At 42.6% G+C, this 24,325-nt stretch overlaps 1 protein-coding gene across 1 annotated transcript in view; it reads right to left on the bottom strand.

The window, feature by feature from the left end:
• The window catches only part of celsr3 (cadherin, EGF LAG seven-pass G-type receptor 3), a 131,321-nt gene that overhangs the window by 3,361 nt on the left and 103,635 nt on the right, over positions 1–24,325 (bottom strand). The window contains 15 exon segments of the mRNA XM_034209136.1: positions 52–1,078; positions 4,992–5,186; positions 6,016–6,189; positions 6,408–6,499; positions 7,025–7,122; positions 10,466–10,585; positions 10,833–10,959; positions 11,643–11,722; positions 12,494–12,606; positions 14,629–14,803; positions 18,149–18,355; positions 18,918–19,044; positions 19,630–19,797; positions 22,281–22,467; positions 22,551–22,742. Of these exon segments, the coding sequence (XP_034065027.1) occupies positions 52–1,078; positions 4,992–5,186; positions 6,016–6,189; positions 6,408–6,499; positions 7,025–7,122; positions 10,466–10,585; positions 10,833–10,959; positions 11,643–11,722; positions 12,494–12,606; positions 14,629–14,803; positions 18,149–18,355; positions 18,918–19,044; positions 19,630–19,797; positions 22,281–22,467; positions 22,551–22,742 (3,082 nt within the window).

Raw genomic sequence — 24,325 nt, forward strand, 5'->3', positions numbered from 1 at the left:
TTACGGAGGATCAGGGGAGAGGGGGGGATTCATTAGCACAGGAGGACTTACTCTGAGTCAGGGGAGACTTCAGATATGCTGTGGGAGGTTGCTGATTGGGGCGGGGAGGGGGAGGGTCCAGAGCCATTAGGCCCAGGGTTAGAGGGGGGAGGAGTGAGGACGGTGGAGCTGAAGGAGGCCAGGATAGAGGACAGGATGTCCAGGTGTTCGCAGGACGGTTGTCGCCCCAGAGCGTTGGGATTTGAACCTGCGCCCTGCGGGACAGTCTGACCGGTGTACCTACATGGGGGGGCGGAGTCCAGCCGTCCTCTGACGTGAGGCGGGAGCTGCTCCTGCGGGGGCTCCTCAGAGATGGGGGGAGGAGGGGAGGACGAGGGAGGCTGGTCGGGGTGCGCAGGCTGGCGGGGGGGCAGAGTGCGCAGCCACTCCCGACACGGCTGGGCCCCGCCCCCGTTGGGCTCCAGCTGCTCCCTCGACCTGCTGCTCATCAGCGCCCCCCCGAGGTGCTCCCGGGACGAGGCCTGCCGCCGAGTCAGCGAGTTCAGATGGGACCTCGACCCGCTGAGGAATCCCTCCATCCCCCCCGCTCCCCCGTTCCCACTCAAGTCCTCCCTGGAGGCGTGCACGCTGCCTGTGTGCTGAAGGTCCAGTCTGTCCCTGGACCCCGACAGGTTCTCCCTGGATGAGGAGACCCGCTGATGCTCCAGCCCCCCCAGCCCTGCTCCCTGCCCCAGCTCTCTCCTCCGGGGTAGGAGGTCCAGGTTGTCCCTGGAACCCCGGGAGTCCAGTCGGTCTCTGGACCCGCCCACCGCCTGCCTCCCCAGGGTGTCCCTAGACAGCTGCCTCCGGGACAGCGAGTCCAGCTGTTCCCTGGAGGAGTAGCGGGAGCCCGGTTGAGAGAGAGAACCCGAACCTCCACCTGCACTGGTGGCAGAGTACATGCGACCGTACGAGGCTGCAGGGACCCCCCGGTGGCCTAGAGTGGAGGTCCGGTACCAGTTCAGATCACTGGGGGCCCGGCCTATTGAGGAGAGACCCTGGAGTGCCGGGGGACAGCCGATACGATTCTTCAGGATACCTGAGACAAGAAAATAGGAACGTGAGAACATTAGACAGGGACACAGAGCAAAGAGTCAAATGTGTCGAGGGATACAGAAAGATGAACAGAAAAAGAGCACAAAAGAAGGAGTCAGTGATTGGTCAGGTTTTTTAAAGTTAAATTCACACACTTTTAGGTTCTTAAACCTTATAATATCGAAATTGTTATTTTGCATACAATTTAAAAGATAGAGTTACAAAAGTCCTTTATACCCACAACAAGCAATCTATATTGTCACTTTGTTGATCTTACCCAGCCGTTCATATATACTGAGATTTGCATTTTGTAATCAAGCACATTCCTAACCTTAAAAACAAAAGTTTTAAAATGTAAGTCACAGGAGGAAAGCGTGTGTTTGTGTGTATCAGGCTTGAAATAGGTTTGCTAAAATAGCACCCATGCTGCCATCTTTCTCTCTCACTCACTCTCAGTGTGTCATTGCATGTTCCCATTTTATATGTATGTATCGATTTTAGCTCAGCTTTTAACACCATCAAAAACTGTCAAGCCTAGGTTTCCCCTCCATCTTATGCGCCTGGATAAATAATTTCCTAACAGACCGTCCTCAGACAGTGAAAACCGGCCCTTATTGCTCCTCCACCCGCACACTGGCTCCCCGCAGGGCTGCGTGCTGAGGGTGCTACTCTACACACTCTACACACACACAACTGCTCTCCCATTCACCTCTCCAACTCCATTATAAAATGTGCAGATGACACCACTGTGGTCGGCCAAATATATAAGGGAGACGACGAGTCGGCATACAGAGACGAGATCCTGAAGCTGTCTGCGTGGTGTTCAGCAAACAACCTACATCTGAACACAAGCAAAACTAAATAAATCATCATAGACTTCAGAAAGCACCGTCCAGAACACGCCCCCCTTCACCTCTACGGAGAGAGAGTGGAGAGGGTCTCCACCTTTAAGTTCCTGGGGGTTCACATTTCGGAGAGCCTCAGCTGGACAGCACACACCACTGCAGCAGTTAAGAAGGCCCAGCAGCAACTACACTTCCTGAGGGTGCTTCGGAGAAACAGACTGAACAAGAAGCTGCTGGTGTTCTTCTAACGGGCGACCATCGAGAGCGTGCTGTCATACTCCATCTCGGGGTGGTATGCTGGATGTAAAGCTGCAGACAAGAAAGCCCTGCAGAGAGTGATCAGGATGGCAGAGAAAACCATTGGCTGCCCCCTGCCCTCTCTGGAACACATCTCCACCTCCCGCTGCCTCAGCAGAGCTAACAAAAGAATAAAGGACAGCTCTCACCCAGGTCACAGACTGTTCTCTCTCCTGCCTTCTGGGAGGAGATACAGGAGCTTCAAGTCACGGACAAACAGACTCAAAAACAGTTTCTACCCCTGGGCCGTCAGGCTGCTTAACCCAACCCGGTATCACGGCAAGACGTGAACATGTGACGATTTACCATGCTGGGAGACGTGTCACGTTTTGAAGGGATAACCATTCTCACACATGCACACACTTTTAATGCACTTTATATAAATATTTGTAACTATTTATTCCCCAGTATGATTGTTTATGTTGTCTGTCCTATTGCTGTGTTTTTTAGTGTTGTGTATGTGTTTGTATTTTTTGCACACCGGGACAGAGTTGCACTCTGAATCTCGTTATACTCTGTATAATGACAATAAAAGGCTTTAACTTTAAATATAAAAACTGTCCTGTACACATACAAGTGCCAGCCATGCTTTCAGGGCCAGATTTAGACCTAACATAGCCTAGAGCAGGGGTTCCCAACCCCCGGTCCGCCACCGGTCCGCGGATGTTAATAGCTGTGAGTTTATCGTAATATTTGCAGAATTATAAATATATTAAAATATTTTATCATAATATTTTTTTCAAAAAGTGTTTAATTTTCGCACCTATACCAGTCATATTATTTCATCCAGTAGCCTAGTTAATCTTTCAAATGAAAACCGTTGAAAATGGCTTTTATGATGTTCCGAGGGATTCGGCGGCTCAGCCTATAAGGTCTCAGTTTCTCGTGCGCGCGAGAAAGTTACCGGTGCGCCATGTAGGAAAAGGAGCGCACAGGAGACAACCGTTTAATTGCAGACTGTTATGTTTATGTGGGGAAATGGCAGTGCATACATTATTTGAGATATATAATATTTCAAACTCGGACTTCATTTTAAGGACACGCCGGCCAGGGGTGTAGAGCTATTTGTTTAAGCACCGCATTGGCAAAACAGGAGAGTAAACCAGTCTGCCTTGATCTATGAATTCATGTCCGGGACTCTCACAGTATCTGCTGCCGCAGCTGTTTTATAGAAGGAAAATCTCCTTCACTTCATGAAGTGGCTGCAGCACCAGGAGGCAGCGGGACGTATACTCCGCCTCTGAGAAGTGCAGCACCAGCGCGCCGAGAGCTGTGCCTTTTTACGCACCGCCTTCGCTGTGTTTACCTTCATCAGAACAGCTTAAGAGTGACTGCAGGCTGCTACGTGTTAACCACACACAACTCTACCACACACACCTCTACACACATCTCTACACACATCGAACTGCCCGATTACTCCCCCTTTTATTAGTTTTATGAAGGAGATGTCCAGTCACCAAGGCGCATGATGTGTGTATGTACTGTATGTGCTCTGCTCAGCTCTGTGTGTTCGGTGTGTTTGTGTGTGTCCGACACCGGCATTTGTTTTCAAATGACCATGAACAGTAATTTACACACATCTGGCTAACTCCATAGGTAGCCTATATGCGGGTGTTCCCAAAATAAATTAGTTTAATCTTAATCTCGATGTAGTGCTAAATGCTGTCGGACGTGCACCGGAACGAACGTCACTATCATAATATCTTCTGAAAACAAATGCCAGTCACACACACACACACACACACACACACACACACACACACACACACACACACACACACACATCACACACACACACACACACACACACACACACACACACACACACACACACACACACACACACACACACACACACACACACACACACACACACACACACACGTAAATATTAAAATCAGTTAAAATTGACAACCGGTCCGCGTTTTTTTTTTAATGTATCTGCCGGGCCTTGGCACAATAAAGGTTGGGAACCCCTGGCCTAGAGGGTTATTTAAGTAATCCTTTATGCATCAGGGTCAGGTCATCTGATTGCAGTCCTGTATTGCGTTAAGTGGGTGAAAAACGTGCGCATTATGTGCACATGAGTTGGTCAAAGTGAAAATCATTGTATGTTGACCATTATAATCTTTACAAAACTTGACTTAAAATAATTATCCTCTTTGAACGTCCCAACAACACTAAAAGTCTGATATATATATAAAACCAACAAGAAATCTAGTAAACAAACCAAATCAGATTTAAAGGATATATTTGTGAATTTCTATCATCATGTAATGTAGCACTGCTGGGTCACATGTCGGTTCGACTTAAATACATTTAAATGTATAACAGACACACTTCAAATACAGAAGATGTTTTAAATGAAGCTTTGCTGACACTGAAAACGTCTCCGTCTTCCTCTTGGCAAAATGCCCCATTTACATCCTGATGAAGAGGTGGCATCAGTCAGACAGGAGGTCAAGACATTTTTTATTCATGGACAAAGCCGATATTATATACAGGCCAGGGGCTATCAAGTAGACAAGTAGATGTTTATAGAGATGAGAAGTAAAAGAGAGAAACAAAAATCAGTTTCCCATAGGAAAACTCTTAAATGCATTGTTTCAGAATGTGTATGCATATGTTTATTTTCAAATGTTTGAAGTGATGTGTCTTATTCAGCATCCATGTGCCATTTTACTAACTAACATTGTTTGCATAATACACAAACTAAAGATTACTTTATTAAAGCCAACCCAAAATATTAGATTTCTTCATTTGTGTGCCTCTCACCCTTACGGTGCCTGTTGGGCTGGGTGAGGCCGTTCTCGTCCCCGCTGGTCAGCGCCGCGTCAGTCTGGTTGTTGTTGGCGGCGTCCTTGCTGTAATCGGACCCAAGGGGGCGCTCTGAGCCCCACTTCTGAAGGCTGTGTGTCTCACACTCCTCCAGAGCGGGCCAGTAGGACAGAAGGTCATTGCCATCCAAATCTGTAACACACAAAAACATCAATCACTTCCTGGTTACTCAAGAGCTGACACCCTTCACACAAACATGTTCTCAGCCACAACTTTATTAAGCAATGACTTTTGACCAAACACCAGTTACATAAAGCTGCCAAAATATTCTCATGCCTCATCTTTTGATATCAAGTATTTTGCTTCATTATGTTGCAGTGCTTGCATCCTATAGATACAAAACAGATGTATGTATCAAGTAACAGGTGTCCACAGATTAATAGCACATGTTCATTCAAAACAACAGCCGGGGCAAATTTAGAGTGACATACTGGTGGAGAATATATCAGACTATTGCAAATGTCCTATGAACACACACAATTCATGTTTTTAATGTGAGACACAGTGTCTTCCCCTTTGTAGCCAATCAACATGTTAGATAGTTCTGTGTCGACACCACTTTTGATTAATACGTTTTCAAAATGATGAAGCACTATAGCTGTCTATCAAATAATTAACCTTTATTTATTCCAGTTACAAGTCATTTCACCATTGATGTTAAGCACATGCTTTGACAACCGCATATTGTTCTAATGGGTAGAGTTCAGTAAGCCTTTTGGTTTTCTGTAACATATTAGGAAATAATGCAACATCAAAAGGTTAGAAATACCCATTAATTTATACTTTTAATACTCCACCGAAAACCTATATTGCAAAGAATCATCAGTTTAAAAATAAAATCTCAATACACAAATCAATAGTCCTTGAGCAGGACTCTTTAACATCACTGAATGTTTAGATATGAGAACTGCTTTTAAAACCAAAACTAGTCAATAAACCATTTGAAAATCATTCAAAGTACCTTTGGTGCCGTTGTGGGCGGGCTCTGTGAGCAGACGCTCGCTGTGATTGGAGCGTTTGAATCGCCGCTGGATGCGTCCACGGAGTCGGACGTTGTCCTCGCTCTCAGAGGAAGGGATGGAGAGACTGCGCTCCTCGTCCATGGAGAGATCTGAGTCTGAGTCTGAATCTTCACCTGGTGGAGGCAGGAGAGGGAGGGGAAGATAGAAAATGGAGGCGGGGAGGAAACAAGAGGAGGAAAAGAGAAGAATATAAAGTGTAAGGAAAGATTGCGTTGACAGGTTATTCTCCATTGTGAGGTGAGCTTCATCGAAATGTATATGGAGCAGAAACAGAGTATGAGGGGTGAAGGAATGGAAAATATGTCTGCTTTCTGAAAGTGTGTGTGTTCACCTCCGTCTCTGTGGAACATGGCTACATCCAGGTCTGTCGCTCCGGTTTGTACAATATTCTGTTCCAGAGTCTGACGGGCCAAAAGATTTTCTCTAACAGGGAAAGAGGAGAGAAATGAGGACACAGACACGCACACATACACTATACTGTACATGCAGCCACACAGGCCAGACATCCATGTAATATGTACTCCCATATAAATACAGACAGGTCAGACAATCACTGGACCATTAAGACACCAACAGCCCCTCTCAGAGTACATTAGTGTTGCTCTACATACACTACATTACATTGTTCCATCCAATCTTCTTCATATTTACCCCACTGACCCAAAAATGCACAACAGGGTTTTTGTTAGCTAGGGAATTTCCTCCCTGAGGCAACTGTCTCCCAAATCAGAGTCACAGACATTAATCAAACCTGACAAACTTCAATTCAAATGATCATTTATCACTGGTATATTGTTACTTTCAAATGTGCTTTTGAACTACAGGAGGAATTCTGCTATTGGTCTTAACCTGTTCAACCACCCATGGTGTGGAAGTCTTTCTCTTAAATACATTTATAGTTATTTGGTGGGAGTTGGGATGTGTTTTTGTGTGTGTGTATTCATTTACCTGGCGGAGCTCACGGAGGAGATGGTGGAGGTTCCTAGGGTGATGCGGTGCAGCCCGCTCTGCTCCAACAGAGAGGCGTTGTGATAGGGATTCTGAGCCTAAACACACACACACACAAGAAGGGCGAGAGTTTTACATCAACCATTGCACCAAACAGAACTTAGTGTTAACTGAAAAATAAAACAAATGTCCTCCTTTATAATGCTTTTGAACATGGGGAAAACTGCAATATATCGGATGTACATACTGTACACAACAAACTATATTGTATCAGGAGTACTCCTCTAGCCTCTATTCCATCATTCATATTTGCATAAAGGACTTTTTTCAATATGTTTCTATCATAAGATAATCAATGATAAATACTATACCGTGTGGTTCAATGAAAGTAAATATATTTTTCAAGAGATCTTTTTCGTTTTTATTCAAAACGTTACTTATATGTCTAATCTTGTTTTAAACGGTATTATCCTTCTTTGATTTCAAGAACAATTTAATTAGGCCAGTGGCCCCAGTACAAAGGTACCTTAGGAACAGTATCCTCAATAATTAAAAGACATTTTTAGAAAGTTTCATCGTTTTGTTTTTTGTACTACTGTATATACTGTGCTTGTTCTGATATGTTAATGTGTTTATCTCTGTAGATGTATCAAGGAATGTGTTCCTCTCAGTGGCTATTTAAAGATGTTTTGTATGCATTTTGTATACCTCTTTGAAACTGTGATAAGACACATTTAACCTTTAAGGCCCTCAAACCGTTGTGTAAATGCAACAAATGTAACTTCAGTAACTGTTAGATCATGAATTCAAAATCTTTAAAAATGAAACAGTGACGCAGAAGGACTCAAATGCAGCAATGAATTTATTTGTTCAACAGTAATAGAAATGAAATGGAAAAACAGGAAAAGAAAACTGAGGAGCATTCTCAGTCTGCGTCTTCAGGCAGCAGCATCAGACTGTTTCTGAACCAAGAAGGGCTGGACTCGTCTCTTCCTTTTGACCTCACGCTTCCTGATTGTCCGTTCATCCCGCGCTGCAGTCATGACAACAGGTCCATCATGGGGGGTTGGAAGAGCCAGAGTCACAGCAGGGCCTTGTTCTCCGCTGAGCTCCACATCCGTCTGTCTCTGGTGTGCACAGCTCCACTGGATCAATCTGGCTGGTCGTCAAACCATCCTGGGTGACAGTGATGGCAGGAGGCTCATCAGCAGTGGTCACAGAAGAGAGCAGGGCTGGAACCACAGCAGAGTTGTATTCAAGGTTTGGCGCAGAGGCAAATGGTTCTTCCTCCAAGCTGACTTTGGCAGAAGGTTCAGTACTTGGTGTCAGAGGAGTAGGTGAAGGAGAAGAGACAGGTTCCTGAATTGGTTCTCTGTCTTCCTCCAGACCAAGCTCCTCATTCAGATCTCCAGCCAGGGTGTGAATGGTCTCTGCACCATCCACTACATCTGCTAGCTGGCTGCAGTTTCTTTCGTTGCTTGAATTCTCAACCACATGTGTGTTGCTCTGAGGCTCAAACAGCACACCTATCTCGCTCACTGCAGCATCTGCAATGGTGTTCAGTATTTGTGCTGCAAAGGAGTTAAGCTCCCTCCTCCAGATGTCTTGAGCCGGGTACATCTGTCTAACCTTTTCCTGGATAGACACGACCATGGCATCTCTGATGGAGCAAGAGACGGTGACCTGATGGTGCACATTGGACAAAGCATTGGAGAGTTTGTCCAAAACACACTTAGTAACCCCAAGAGCCATTTGATTGAGCTTCTGCGAGGGCATGTTGAGAAAGGTGCTTCGAGGAGGTGACCAGAAGCCTTGTAGGACTTTAGGTACCACCTGCAACACCACATCTCGTGGGCCGAGCAGTTTGGAGCTGGGGGCAGACTGCAGTCGCTCTGTCAGTCTCCTACCGTACTCCTGAGCCAAGTTCATCAGCTTTGGGTGACGAAAACCAGCAGGGATGTCCTCTGGGGACATGAGCAGCCTTCTGGCTTCAAACACGATGTCTCGCATTTTCATGCTGTTGATCACCTCCCACAACAAATTGAGAATAGGCTTTGCAACGTCTTCATCACGGTCCTCTAGTTCAAAGTCCCAGAGCTGCACTCTCAGAGAGCTTTTGCTTTCTTCTCGCAGCAGGTCTGTCATGTCATCGACAGTCACCTCAGATGGGATCATGTCTTTCTGCTGAAGCCGCAAAAGTTCTATCACCAGTGCGATCTTGGTCTTGTAAGAGCTGATATGCCAGCAGACCTGCAGAGCCCGCTCATATATGGGGGTGTCGAACAACACCCTGATGGGTCTGTAGATGCCTTTGCTTCCTCCAAGGAAATCCATGGACATGTTGTTGCTGGACATCAGAAAACTCTCACTGACTGTTGAACCATCCTGGGTAGAAGCAGGGGTAACAGAACGTGGAGTTAGAGCCAAAGAAGAGTTGCCTCTGCTTTCTTCAATGGACTCCATTGATATGCGGTTGCTGTATATCAGAGTACAGAACAGACTTAAAAACACAATTACAATTTTCCAACGAGAGACTAGAGAGTAGTCAAGCACAGTTGATCAGTTGATCGCACAGACAGAAGTGAACAGTGTGTGTTCAGGTGGCTGGAAGGAAGGAGGATTCCGACTCCTTGTCTTGGAAATTCTGGAACCTTGTGTTTGTTGTGTTTTTCTAGATTTCTACTCTACACTGTGGAAATGCATACACAACTTCAAAAACACGCACAGAAAAATACACACTGGCAAAAGCACAGAGGAGACATAACAAGAGAGGCTAAAGAAAACAGAGTGCAGTGAGCTATGAACTAAAAAGTAAAAACACACATACAAGATATAAGTGGATACACACCACACACACCACACACAACACACACACACACACACACACACACACACACACACACACACACACACACACACACACACACACACACACACACACACACACACACACACACACACACACACACACACACACACACACACACACGGCTTTTTAAAAGTGGGCTTAAGAGCAGGCAGGGTTTCACTGGTCTGTAGAAAGTTGTATCTAGGTCAGTCACAAACCCTGAAGGTAGAAGGACAGGAGAGATGGATGGAGAGTATGGGGAATACTGTAGAAAAGACTAAAACATAGTCAATGACTTTGTGATCATGATGTAAGTGTCCTACAGCTGATGAACACCCCATTATAATGTTATAATAATCTTTTTTAAATCTTTATTTACAAAATATGCCGTGATAACATAATACGTCGATCCAGACCAAGATACCAGACAACCTATATTCTTAAGGGTCAGCAGAGACAAGCTGCAGCAGTACGGAGGCTGTTTCTGTGTGTGTGTGTGTGTGTGTGTGTGTGTGTGTGTGTGTGTGTGTGTGTGTGTGTGTGTGTGTGTGTGTGTGTGTGTGTGTGTGTGTGTGTGTGTGTGTGTGACTTACAGTGTTCTGCGATGGTCTTGGTGGGTCCTCTCCGGGACTCTTCTTTCCCAAACAGGCTACGCTCCAGGCCTCTTTGACCTCTGGGTTGAACAAAGTGAAGACCAGCATCACCGACAGACCCTGGGATAGAGAGCAATAGAAAGACACAGTTTAAGTTTGGATACGTGGATATATGACGTATTTTCCTTTATATAAGCAATGTTTGTTCCTCTTTTTATTTGAGCAATTAAAAAAGTAACTACTATTCGGGCAGTAAATATGTATTTATCTTCTGTCTATACAAATACGATAGCTGTTATTATCCGGATGGGAATGGAATCAGTGTTAGAGTAAAGCAAACATGTATTAAGATACACAGCGTTCCAACCTGGACTAGGCAGAGGACATCGAATATGTAATAGAAAGCCAGGATGCTGTTGTTCACAGCCATCAGACCACACAGCCAGGTGGAGGTGGCGACCAGCAACAGCAGAAAGGCATTGCGAATAGTAGCTCTGGAGAGAGAAACATGGAGGTCAATGGGGGAGAAATGGGTAATAAAAGGCTGACATTCACATATCATAATGACTAATAACATCTGCATCAGTTTGCAGTTCTTTAGACAGACAACATCAACATGTTGTATCCCTACTTGGATGTGCAAGTTTATGACTTATACAGGGACACGCACATATTAATAGGTTACATGTTTTATGTATAAGGTCACTTTGCCTAATTATCCTGCTAGAATGAGGCTTGACGAGTGAGAGGAAGAGTGCAGGAAAAGGCAACAGAGACATTTTTGTAAAAAACAGACAGTTGTTGGAGCGAAGCAAAGAGAGGCACCACAGAGCTAAAGGGATTTCTTTGAGTCCTTATAGTTTGATCGATAAAGGCCTCGTATGATCGTTGTCTATCAAATCAACATTGACTGAATGAGACAGATAGAAATACAAATATATTCTCTGTTAGTTATTCAAACCCAGATCAGTTTTCAACACTTCATCCCCCCACTGTTGTTTAATGCTCGTATGACAGCGAAAACAAAGTAGGAGTTTTATATTTAGTTTGTAGTTTTAAAGCTATGTAAAGGTTGTTAGAAGTTGAATTAGACTATTTTTATATAGTTTGATCTTTCGAAGATCTTTACTTAGGATAAACACGTTTTTTTTTACCATGGTGGTGGCCCAGTACTTACATGACAGGGAGCTTCTTGGTCTCCTTCTGAGAGGGATTGCAAGACATCTTGGCAACAATCATGAAAATCCCTCCGTTCATCTAGATAGAAGGAAATCAATAGAAATGATAAGGCAACATTTTTAATGCATTTCAGTTAATCCAATACTGCCGTGAGCAACATCAGGGGTCAGGATAAATGAAACAAAATCAATGTGGATCAAATAGTCCTCTTAGAGGGAAAAAGGTTTAATAAATTCAAGATAAAGACAGACAAATACATGACAAATGAATCGCTCTTTAATTTAGTTTTGGTTCCTTTGCTCAAACAGTTAAAAAAGACAAATGAGTGAATACAAAAAAGACATGTTGAACAAATGACTGATAAAAAACCCATATCTAATAAAGGTTAAAGTGTATGAAAGAGTAACACTGATAACAGACCAGTAATTATTCATTAATTTAAAAAAGCCTGGCACAGTTGCATGTCTAAGATGTAAGTGCAGTCAAGTTAAAGAACAAAAGGTTATAGCTTCATGTGGGAAGTTATTAAAACTATGGACTAGCAACATTCAAGTGTGTTGACTTTCTTAAATGAATTTGGAGTGCAGCCAATTAGCACTTGGCTAAGGATAAATTCATAATGAAGTTTACACATTTTATCTGAAGAAGTGTTCAAGCCTGGTACTCGAAGCAGATTTAAATTTATCTGAAAAACTCAAATGGTTGTTTCTCTCCAAAACAAAAACAACTCTGTAAACTGAACGCTTATCAACAGTAAACCCTTAAGTACAAGTCTATCATATGAATGTTTACACTATAAGTTTGTTTGCATACATTCGTATTGAGAATATAAGAAATGAAACCAGTTACCAGTATGACGATGGCTATCGGACCAGCAAAGCTCCAGATGAGTTTGTCATAGATGGAGATCCAACAGAAGTCTGGGTTCCCGTATCCCTCTGGGTCCAAGCCCACAGCCAGGCCTGCAGGAGACACACACAGTCAGATCAGACACAACAGGAAGTGACAGCATGTAATCAGCTGAGTGATAGCAGCAGGACAGCTCAGAGACGTAACAGAACATATCCCAATTCATGTTAGGTATTAAGCTTTTTAGTTATTAGTTATCTTCGTAATTATTTCAGTGGACAAATCCTCAGGTTAAAGGTGATCAGGTCATTGGCAACTGGGCTGTATATGCATAATGACAGTCTCCAGAGATGTGAGTATAAGTATGTTTCTTGATTCACAGTTCTGGTTAGAACTGGGACACTTGTGATGTGAACTGTGAAGACTCCTTGGTGTCCTTGTCAGGACAACTGTCAAGGTCCTGTCAGTTGAGGGTTTGCAAATTGAATTGCAAAAGTAAGGCAGACAGGAAGCGCCTAAACAAGACGGACAGACAGATTAAACACATCTCCGAGCCGGAGGAAAGAGGAATGGTGTGTGTGTGTGTGTGTGTGTGTGTGTGTGTGTGTGTGTGTGTGTGTGTGTGTGTGTGAAAGTGAAATCAATTCTTGAGGAAAGGTGAGACAGCGGTCGGTGTGTGTGTGTGTGTGTGTGTGTGTGTGTATGTGTGTGTGTGAGACTGTGACACTTAAAGCCACAGAGACGGGTGTTGACAGAGAAGTGTGTGTGTGTGTGTGTGTGTGTGTGTGTGTGTGTGTGTGTGTGTGTGTGTGTGTGTGTGTGTGTGTGTGTGTGTGTGTGTGTGTGTGTGTGTGTGTATGTAAAAGAAGAAGAAAGACAGAAAAAAGCAGACAGGTATTACTTTCTTACCATATGTGTCAAGGGAGAAATGGCCTGTGTGCGTGTGTGTGTGTGTACTTTCCTATCTCTATATTAAAATGTCACAGAAACCTATTTAATTCAAGTGTCAAAAGGACACCTTATCTACACAGCCAGACTCGTTGTGAATGTGTGTGTGTGAACATTTATGACAGTGTGTTTTCATAAATGTATAAATGTGACAGGGACATGGATGCATAGACATTAGGGGTGTAACGGTATCCGTATTCGTCCCGTACCGTCACGGTTCAGACGTCACGGTTCGGCACACGCAGTCACACAACGAATACGCCTTTTTTTTTACGAGTGGGAAAAAAGTCTGTCATTCAGGGCAGTATCCACTACACTATTTATAATCCAGGGGGCGGTATTGCGCCTAAAAGCTGTTTGCCAGCCGCCCTTAAACAACAAATGAAGAACAAGAAGAAACACAACAACAAAACGAACAAACTACAAGAAGAAGAAAAGTTAGTATGGCGATTTCAGGAGCTAGAACCCACCTGCTTCTAAATCAGCTGTGTGGGAACATTTCGGGTTCCCTGTGGACTACAACAACGATGGAGTGCGCGAGTGGTGGATCGGACGAGCACGGTGTGTCGGCGTTGTTCAATAGCGGTGCGGTATGCTAATAGAACACGCCAAACATGCTAAATCCTATCAGAATCACCGGAGCCCGGCAAAAGACAACAGCAGTTCAACAGCTGATCCCCGCTGTTTTTAAGAAGACAATAGACATGAGAGCAGAGAGACCAAAATAAATAACGGAAGCTTTTGGCATATGTTTTTCAACGACTTTGCGCTCTTGAAACACGTTCTTATTATTTATGATGTCATATTTTCAAGACATTCTTTTTAGTTTTACAGCTTGATGAAACCTTTTTGTTTGACATCAGCCATTATAGATAATATGGCCATCTGAGTGTACTGTGTATGGTTTGTTTTTAACTGTTTAATACAGTTAATTATTCAAAATGTCAGAGTTCTTTATTTTTAAACTGAAACTTGCACTACTGTTCAAACATAAATAACAACAAACCTGGAATTATGCATTTGGGACTTTTTTTTGCTTTTTCTTGTTGGACCGAACCGTACCGAACCGTGACCCCCAAACCGAGGTACGAACCGAACCGTGACTTCTGTGAACCGTTACACCCCTAATAGACATGCTTCGGACAAATATCTCAAAGATCTCACATGTCTGCATCTGTGTTTATTACCTGTGATGATGGCGGGCACGCCCCAGCCGATGGCATAGTAGAACCTCATGGCGCCGTAGTTAATGTTGCGCTGCTCCGTCTGCATGCGGTAGATATGAAGCCCCTCGACGAACATCCAGGCAAACGTGGACATGAAGAAGTAATGCAGGAGGATGGCGACGACTGTACACAGGAACTGGAGGGCGAGAGAAAGATCATAATTAAAGGAAGGAGAAAAAACCACGGGGAAGATAGCAGAAGGGGAAAGAAAATAAAAGACAGATATGAAACAAGAGAAGGAGAGGCAATGAAAAAAAAGGAAAAGGGAAGGGAAGGGAAATGAAAAATGTTCTGTATTGATCTTGTGACAGATGCAGATGTCTTGGCAAGCCACCAACAAGTCTTTATCACAACGCAGCAGGTGTCAGCAATGAAGTAACAGGCATTCATAATTTCATTACTAAAGCGACTAATGAACAGTTTACGGCAGCATGTTAGAGTATGTCTGCAGGAAATGTACAAAATAACTGATATGAATATAAATTGATGTCGTTAATGTGCTGAATTAAAGTAATAACCCCCAAGAGTGCGTTGTTAACGTCCATTATGGGAATGACAGTGAGCACCGTTGGTAGAGGAAAGAAAACAACAAATAACGCAGGTAATGTGATCGTTAAGGCAATTCTATTTGCTGGTTTTAAGGGGATTATCAGCTCATAATTAATTCCATTGCTTAAATCACTAATTTCAAATCATATATTTAAATCTTTAATCAGCTTTTATGGAAATTACACAGGTGATATATTTACTTTAATCTTTTTTAAATCAATTAGTATTGAAGGACATGTAGAAATTGTATGTATTGCTTTAGATGGGATGCAGCACAAATGCAGAGAGGATGTCATATCAGTGCTAGGAGAACTGTAATCTGCCATAGCATACATTTCTGAGCTCCATCAAATGCCAGGGTTTGCATTTGATCAAGAAGGAATCCCAGTCATTTCTGTCAGGGCAGGAGAAAAACTTCCAAATCACTTTTGTGAGAAAAGTCCTGCTGTTTGAATTGGAAGTAATGCTAAACTTCCCCATGAATAATGCAGTATATTAGCATTTAGGCTTTCTGAGGAAATTACCCTGAGGCTGCATTCAAGCGTGTCTGAAGAGGTTTATTTGAATTCTGTCCCTCGGTCTCTTTTGTTTGTTTAACCAGAGGAGAAAGATGCCATTCAAACTCAAGTGGCTCTGAATTACAGAAGTGACACATCTGAAAGTTCAAATCACTGTCTTCTAAGAGATAAATAATAAAAAAAAAAAAAGTCTTGATCACACACAGGTTCGTGAGTTAAAAAGATGGCTGCTGGCGACTGACAGCAAGCTTTTAGAACCATGCTTTGATACAAAAAAAATAAAGTGAGAACAAACAGTCTGGTGTGATTTCTTCATGTGTCCTAAACTAATATAAACAGCAGACAAGGAGGATTACAGCTCAAAAGGCTCAAGCTGTCCATCCTGTTTTGGTTTAAAGTGCGACAACTGAACTCAGATCTATGCCCCGGCCACACGAGGACGAAAACGGTCGTTTGCGTTACTGTTTAGTGTCATATAGACCGTTCGGCCACACGAGGACGACCGAATACGGCACTAAACGACTGTGTAAACGATAACTGGTCCCAAGGTGGCTAGAACGGCATACGCAACGCTCTGGGGGGTCCAACGGCTCCGTGTGTACGCCCTATACGATCATTTTCTGATAATGATGAAGCAATAGCCCCGCCTCTCCACCTCTGCTGCTCACCCCCGCGTCAAAGTAAACTGCACACTGAATTCAGATTATTTATCTTTCTCTCGATATGGACCTAAACGCGAGTGAAGTCTAATCTGACAGGACGGAGACACGCAGCTCTGCTTACCTGCAGCTCCTCCTGCTGTGATGCGGCGGTGAACGGAGTAAAACACACACTTCAAGTCCGATCATCACCCTTAGCTATTTTAATTACCTCTCAAACTACCTAAACTAGATATAAATATGTTTATTTTTACTGTCGGCCGGGTCACTCATTACTGGATCAGCTGCTGCATGAGACAGACACTGGCGCTGTCCAAAGAGAGGGAGGAAAAAGAGAGGCTCCGTGTATTTTATTATTATAATATATAGATTCGTTATTCATTTGTTTTAAAGCTCAATAAATAACAAAGAAGATCTTTGACCGGCACTTTTATAATTTTATCGGAAGATTTAAACTTTAATACACGTTGACTGGCGAAAAACCCTGCCCGGTTCCCTCGGCCCCCACCGCGGAGAATAAACAGAAGGGCAACCATGACAACCATGCTTCTTCGCTGCTTTTGTGGAGGAAGTTACAGCGCCACGTACAGGCTCCTGCATATGTACTGCAGCTTCTCCAGCGGTTGGAGCTAAACGGAGCTGTCTCGTGTGGACAGACACTATCCGGATGACTATTGCGTGTGGACGGAAGCTTTTTTGCGATTGTGTTAATCCTATGCGTTTAGCCGTTTTCGTCCTTGTGTGGCCGGGGCACTAATTTGACTTTCTCTCTCTGTCAAACTCTGGACGAGAGCAGCTGAAAGCCCAAACATTTCAAAATAAACATTCCTGTCTTTCAAGCTTCATGGACTCTGGAAAAAGGAGAAATACTTGATTTGAGAAATACTACAGCTTAGCCACTACATCTTAAAGATAAAGAAAGGAGAATTTGACATCCAATATTTTGAGGTTAAAAGTAGCTCAGTATAAATGCCTTATAAAACCGCCAGAGACAAGAGAGACAGAGCAGCAACTTGGCAGAAATACAGCCAGGTGATGAATTTCACACTCACACACAGATTAAAAGACACTCAAAGTTACACACCACAAGAAAGAAAGACTAATAAATGCACAAGCGTGTCATAACAAGTGTGGACACAAACAAAGGACTGCTGCGAGCACTAACATGCTCTCCGAAGCATGATGCACATGAATTACAGAACATATTGCTCGGCTAGAAGTGAGGAGTCCCACTGTAAGCGATGGGAGGGATACAGCTTGATTAATTGGATTTCATGCTGAGTGAGCACATATTTGCAGTACCCTCTCAACAAGACTCGCTGCTCTTTAAACACATATAAACACGTACACACACACATCTGTGATGCAGCAAAACTGACAAATGTAAGATGTCAGGAGAGAGGAAGGAAACAAGAGACCAAGTGAAGAGGCAGAGGAAGAAAAAGTAGTAAGTATATCAGAAAGAGTATTTTAACAATAAGGAGCATTACAAAACCAGACACACATGTGATGAAGAGATGACCTGGACGGAGAGACGCAGAGGGTGATTAGAAGGAAAACAGTGTAAGGCAAGGTCATTTCAACTGGTAGCTACAGTATGGAGGTGTGTACAGTTTAGAGGCGAAAAATACATCTTATTCATTCACAACACTGCAAGTTGGGAACTGTAGTGATACAAATGAGTAAGACAAGGAAGCCACAACTAAACAAACAGGGCGACAGAAACAAACACACTTTCCCACACCAGAATCTTACCTGTTGTTCCGTTTGATTGACCCCGAGCAGAAACACCAGCTCCGACAAAAACATGGCCGCCGCTGTGTTTGAATGAATGCTTCTCATGTTGGACTTGAGGCCTCGGAGGCAGGAGAGCACCAGGACGCTGAAGAGGAGGGCCATCATGGAGAGGCACAGACAGGAGTAAGTGATCAGGGCCAGGGTCTCCAGATCCCCCTCCAGCTGCTGCTCAGAGGGAGAGGACAGGAGGGAGAGAGGGGGTCAGTTGATGGAAGATGGACAGGAATGGAAGAGGAAAAGAAAAAGAGGAACTAATGATGAGGAATAAACATCTTAAAGACGTCTTCAATTCATGTAAACTACACCTTATTTGTAGAAATATAGAACTTTAAATTCATCTTGAGGCATGAGGTTTCTGATTCCTCACTCTTCTAGCCTCAAACATCCACATCTGATCCATCATCACTTAGTATGCGGTGCCGCGATGGCCAGGGGGTTTGTATTAAACCGTGAAAATCTTCTACAGCTGTAACAAGTGGGATTTCAAACCTTTACATCCACTAAATCTAGCAATTTTCAGCTTAGATGTTTAAAAGTTAAAAAAAGAACTGACACACTTGCAGAAATAGGTATGTGTGTCTAAACAGCGGGATCAGGATAGGAGATGTTCAATTAATCCAATACAGACCTCATTATGATGAGTGCCTGGCATATGAATTAAATGAAATGTTTGTTAATATGTGGATCATACTGCATATCTGTAAGTAGGTCTCCACCAACCACTGACCTCTCTGTGTGAGCTGTCCATCAGCACGCCGAAGGTGCCCAGTCTCTGACACTGACAGCGGACATGAGAGGTGTTCCTGTAGACCACCATGCAGTCCCTGACCGTCCAACAACCCCCGATCTCATACCTGCAGAGAGACAGAGAGAGGGTTAGATATGAAAAAGTCTAATTCTAAAAGAGACAGATTGAATACATCAAAGTTTGACTCTCCAACTCTGCAAAATTGGACCACAGAAGGAGCATGAGAAAGCATCTTAAAATCCATCAGCATTACAAACAAGGGTTAAGTGTTGCGGCTTGTGTGGAATTTCAAATATCATGTGTGTCACGGTTTATATGTGGCACTGTCTAAAAAGTAAAAACACTAATAAATTGAAATTTAAAATGTTGTAATTCCAGTTAACGCTTGACAATATTGACCATAAATAATAACATCTTTACTACTAATGCTCTACTTTTGTAAGAGCTGTGGTTTAACTCAGTAACGTTTGTACACAGTGACACCTTATCGTGATGTTGGGGCTGGCAAAAGCTTTGCTGTGGTCCAGTCAAAATAAGCGAGTGGCACTGAGCAGAGGAGAGGTACAAAAACTGGCATAGCTTTATAGAATGAATGGGTTTTTCAACACAACGTCAAACTTTATTGATACAAAGAGTATGGTCTCATCCTATATCTTGTTTGAAAGTATACCAATATACAGCCTGTACTCACTGGTTGCTGTGGTTCCACTGCACACACAGTGGCTTGCTGCGATTGGCCGTCTCCAGAAGCTTGAACTCAAGCAGGATGGGCTGGTCCAGGTGTCCGCCCACAAACGTCTGGTTGTTGAAGACAGAGACACTGACCACCGGGGAGTTCATTACCGGGTGTCTGGGAAGCCTGAGGGAGGGAGAGAGATTGCACAGTTACCGTACCGTAAGACTGAAGAAAAGTTTCATGTGCTGGTTAGGACAGTAAAAATTGACAAAGACAAGGTAAGCAGAGAGGAGCAGGATTTGTACACTAAATGGGGCTTAAATGACAGTTTATTGACACCTACTGGAAACTGGACAGTGTGTTACTTTGTAATTAAGCCCATAGTCAGTGTTGGGAAATTTACTTCCAAAATGTAATACAGTACATATGATTTATTACTGTCTTTTTTAAGTAATAAGTTACATTACAATATTTATGCTTTTATGCTGCTGTATTGCCTTGTCGGTTCGATTAAATTGTGTTCCGTTTTTGTTTTAGCTGTTTTAACTTTTAAATGCACTGTAAGGCGACCTTGGGTGTCCTGAAAGGCGCCTCGAAATAAAACGTATTATTATTATTATTATTATTATTATTATTACTGTCTCTGAAATGCAATGAGTTACACTACTTTTATATTACTTTTGAGTTACTTTCACCAAATGAACCGCAAAATAATGGCTAGGTATTTTAAATGCTAAAATGTAGTTTAGTGCAGCAACTGTGTAGGCCCTTAAGGCTACTAACAACAAGGCTACTGAACCCTTCAGGCCAGGGCCGGTTCTAGGCATTTTGGTGCCCTAGGCGAGATTATGATTTGGTGACCCCCCCCTCCAAGGAATACACAATAGAGTATATAAAGAATAAATGAAAAATCTCTACAAAAGATCAATACACTACAAAAACTGAAACGTATACTTATATACATAAAGAAGGTTTCAAATGTATTCATTATTGTATGAACATATTTTAATTGGGGGGTGGACGCCACATCCTCTAGGAGGGTCTAAGGGTATGCCCCCCCGGGAAGATTTTTTAAAACATTTTAAAGTAAAATGCTTCAATCTGGTGCACTTTGAGCACACAATTACTAGATACTAGATCTAGGGGGTACAACTTTAAACACCCATATGAAAAAGATCGGTTTACATTTTAATAACCAAATAAGTATGTGAACATAACCAATAACCTACCATAGCTAATAACAAATAAATGTAACTTATTTTTCTTATTTTACCTAGTTAACATTTATTTATTCATGCATTTTTTTTATAACTCCAGTTTTGAATTATATTTTTGGTTTACTGTCCTATAGACTATAGTATACATTGGAATGATTTCAAACCTGTTTTTATTTATCCTAATAATTATAAAGGAGTGCCTTGGAAATATGTGTTTACATAAATTGTGACCAAACCGTTTGAGACCCACTGAGATAATTTAGACTAAAGTGAACTATCTAAACACTCAAGAGTCCTTTACCTCACTGAGCTGTAGTTATCAGCCTCAATCCAACAACACCTGTTGAGTCAACATCCCCCACTTTCATAACTTACAGTGCCCATCGTACAGGGCAAATTAAAAGTGTAACCGGGGTGAAAAGGGTATTACCTTGTCTTAATTATGAATGTTGTTACATCAAGGCTGAAAAACTAGGATGAGCCAAACAGTCAAAAATGTTTTTTTTCCTCCCAGAACTACCAGCGCAGTGCCCCCCCAGATCTGGCGCCCTAGGCGACTGTCTATGCCAAAAACCGGCCCTCCTTCAGGCTCATCAAGATCAGCCTGACTGATTACGTAAACAACAGGATAACTAATCTACCCGCACAATTTTTCTCTGGTGTCGGAATGTCTCGCGATGTTAGTGAATTCTTAAAAAACAAAACACCATTTAATTTCGGGTTAAAATGTGTTGTAACTGCGTTACTGAGAATTGTAACGGGTAGTATATTACCCACATTTTATTAGTAATGCGTTACATTACTTTGTTACAGCAAAAAGTAATACATTACTGTAACTCCGTTACTTTTGTAACGCGTTACATCCAACACTGCCCGTAGGTTAGGTGAGAAAGAGAAGAGGGGGACAGTGGTGGGAGAAGAGGCGTGAGAGAAGAAGTGATACCATGAGCGAAAGGACAGAAAGTTACAGATGTTAAGATACATCGATTATCAGTCAACTGACTTTTGATAATCAATCAATCAGTCGTTTAAGGTATCCTTTATGTATGAAGCAAAAATACTCAACCTTTTTAATTAGAGATTTTCAAATATAAAGATTAGCTGCCTTTATGTCAGTTTAATTATTTATCCACCTATAGCCTATGGAATATATATTTTTGGGGTGATCAGAAAGAATGAGCCATTTGGAGATTTGGTATTAACCCTGTTTGCTTTACCACATTTTATAAACCAAATAAATGGTGCCACTTATTATTATTACATTTTTTTACACAATTATTTCAGGTTGACATTTAAAGAAAAGTGTATTCAGTCTAAAATATGGTTCTAATAATGTGATACTCCTGTAATATAAAACAAATACATATGAGTAATCCAGCATGTTTCCTTCCTAAGAGGATTCAGACAGCTTCTGTAATGAGATTTGTTCTGAGTGAGATTGACTCCTACCTCACACCCCGCCTGTCTGTGTGATATTTTGGAGGGAGGGCGCCGCCCAGACTGCGATAGATCAGCAGGATGACGATGGTGATGGGCGGCTCTGGCAGGGAAATGGTGCGTCTGGCTGCCGTGTATTCTCCTGTCTGATTGGCTGAGATACTGATGGAGGCCGGATCAGTGTTCTGAGGACCCGCGGCTAAAACAGAGAAGTCTGTGTTAGTATCTTTGTTTCTGTTTACACTTTCAAACCTTTCATTCTGCTTGTGCGTCTGTTCTTACACTCTTTCTCTGTGCGCTCCTTCTCCTTCCAGCTGTGTTGTTGTTGCTGTCGCTGTGGCACCAGGGCAGCAGGGGGCAGTATCACGTGCGTGTTGGGATCCCACAGGGTCTGGCCGCGGAACAGGGTGGTGTGGTAACGTGGGAAACGCCGCCGCACATGGGTCTGGTTTTCCACACGGTCCAGGTTCATGACTGATTAGACACAATAGTAGAGTATGTCATGTTCAGAATACATAAACAGAAATAATGTTATTGATCCATCATTATGAGACCTTGGTATGATTACTAGTTGAAGTGTGACGAGTTGAAATGACAGGCAGTTTATATCTAAGACTATCATTTGAAGTATGTTTCGCTGCATTAGCTTCAATGTTGTAAAGAGGGCATAGAGAGCCAAAGACTTGCCGCTATTTTAAGCTAACCTCTATTCCATTATATTGTCTCATAAGGGTTTTGTTTTTGGGCCATATCATCAGATAAATTAATTTCTATTATAGTACAGGACAGTTCAATTGAGCACTTTAAATCAAAGATAAAACAATCTTTGCTATCTAAATAGCATCTTACAAAAAATATTTTGCTGTATACTACAGACCTCATGGCGCACTAAACTACAGTGCTGCCTAGACGCTACTACAGATTAACATAATGAAACGATGTGTTTGTAGTAGTATTACAAAAGTCGATAAACAAATGTATACTCTTTGAAGAGCAAATACAAAATCCATAAACACACACACATGAGCAAAGGAACTGTCGTATTATGGGAAATGAGGTGGCGAACAGAAAGTGCATAGTCAATTTCGAGTGTTCAATAACGAGTAAACACTTGAGCAAGCAACAGAAGTGGAGCAGCACTCAATACCGAGAGAGATCACTCAATATAACAGACATGTTGAACGTATGTGTGTGTGTGTGTGTGTGTGTGTGTGTGTGTGTGTGTGTGTGTGTGTGTGTGTGTGTGTGCGCATGTTGTTGTGTTAAGAGTCATTTTTTCTGATTTCCAAAGTCTGTAATGACAGTTTTGATGGAGAAACAAATGGTTTATTAGAGAAATATCATTGAATATATCACATTTTAATGACTGATACCAACTGGAAAAAACAAAGACATAACTAGTTTATTGGAAGCTAACAGATGGGTGCGTGACGGGTTCATCCATGTTTTTTCTGATGTTATTTTTCATATAGCATTTGGCTGAGAGCATTTACTGCCAGCGTGTGTGTGTAGGAGTGTGAAATGTAGTGTGGGCTGTATTTCTTATTCCTTCTGCTTTCACTTTCTGCACCCTCCGTCTGGAGATGAGCATCAGGCTGTCAGTTTAAGATGATCTGACAGTGTTTGCCAGGGAAACAGTGAAGTAACAGAGAAATGAGAGAAACATAGGACAGAAATAAAAGCAGGCAATTCATTTTGGTAAGGTAAGTCTATTTTATATGTTGTTCAGGTCTGAGATTAACCGTGTTAGCAAACTACACTTAAGAAGCTGATGAAGCAATATCCACTAGTTTGTAACTTTGATAGGTTTCATTAGTTCTGGTTGTATGGCTTTTCTCGTGGATCCAAAATGTGTGAGTAGCCAAGAGCATTAACGTAGCGTGAAATTCATTGTCTGGCTTCATCCCTGCCAAAGCTGCTGCTGTTGCTCTTTCAACACCTCACATTGGTGAATATGGCAAGGATTATTAAACAGTATTTCAACACATCTCGAGAGTGAGAAAAGAGGGAAACATACGTGTGACAAGATGACAGAAACTAAGTAACACAGGACACAT

The sequence above is a fragment of the Gymnodraco acuticeps genome, unplaced genomic scaffold (genome assembly GCF_902827175.1).
Source record: "Gymnodraco acuticeps unplaced genomic scaffold, fGymAcu1.1, whole genome shotgun sequence".
NCBI classification, from domain to species: Eukaryota; Metazoa; Chordata; class Actinopteri; order Perciformes; family Bathydraconidae; genus Gymnodraco; species Gymnodraco acuticeps.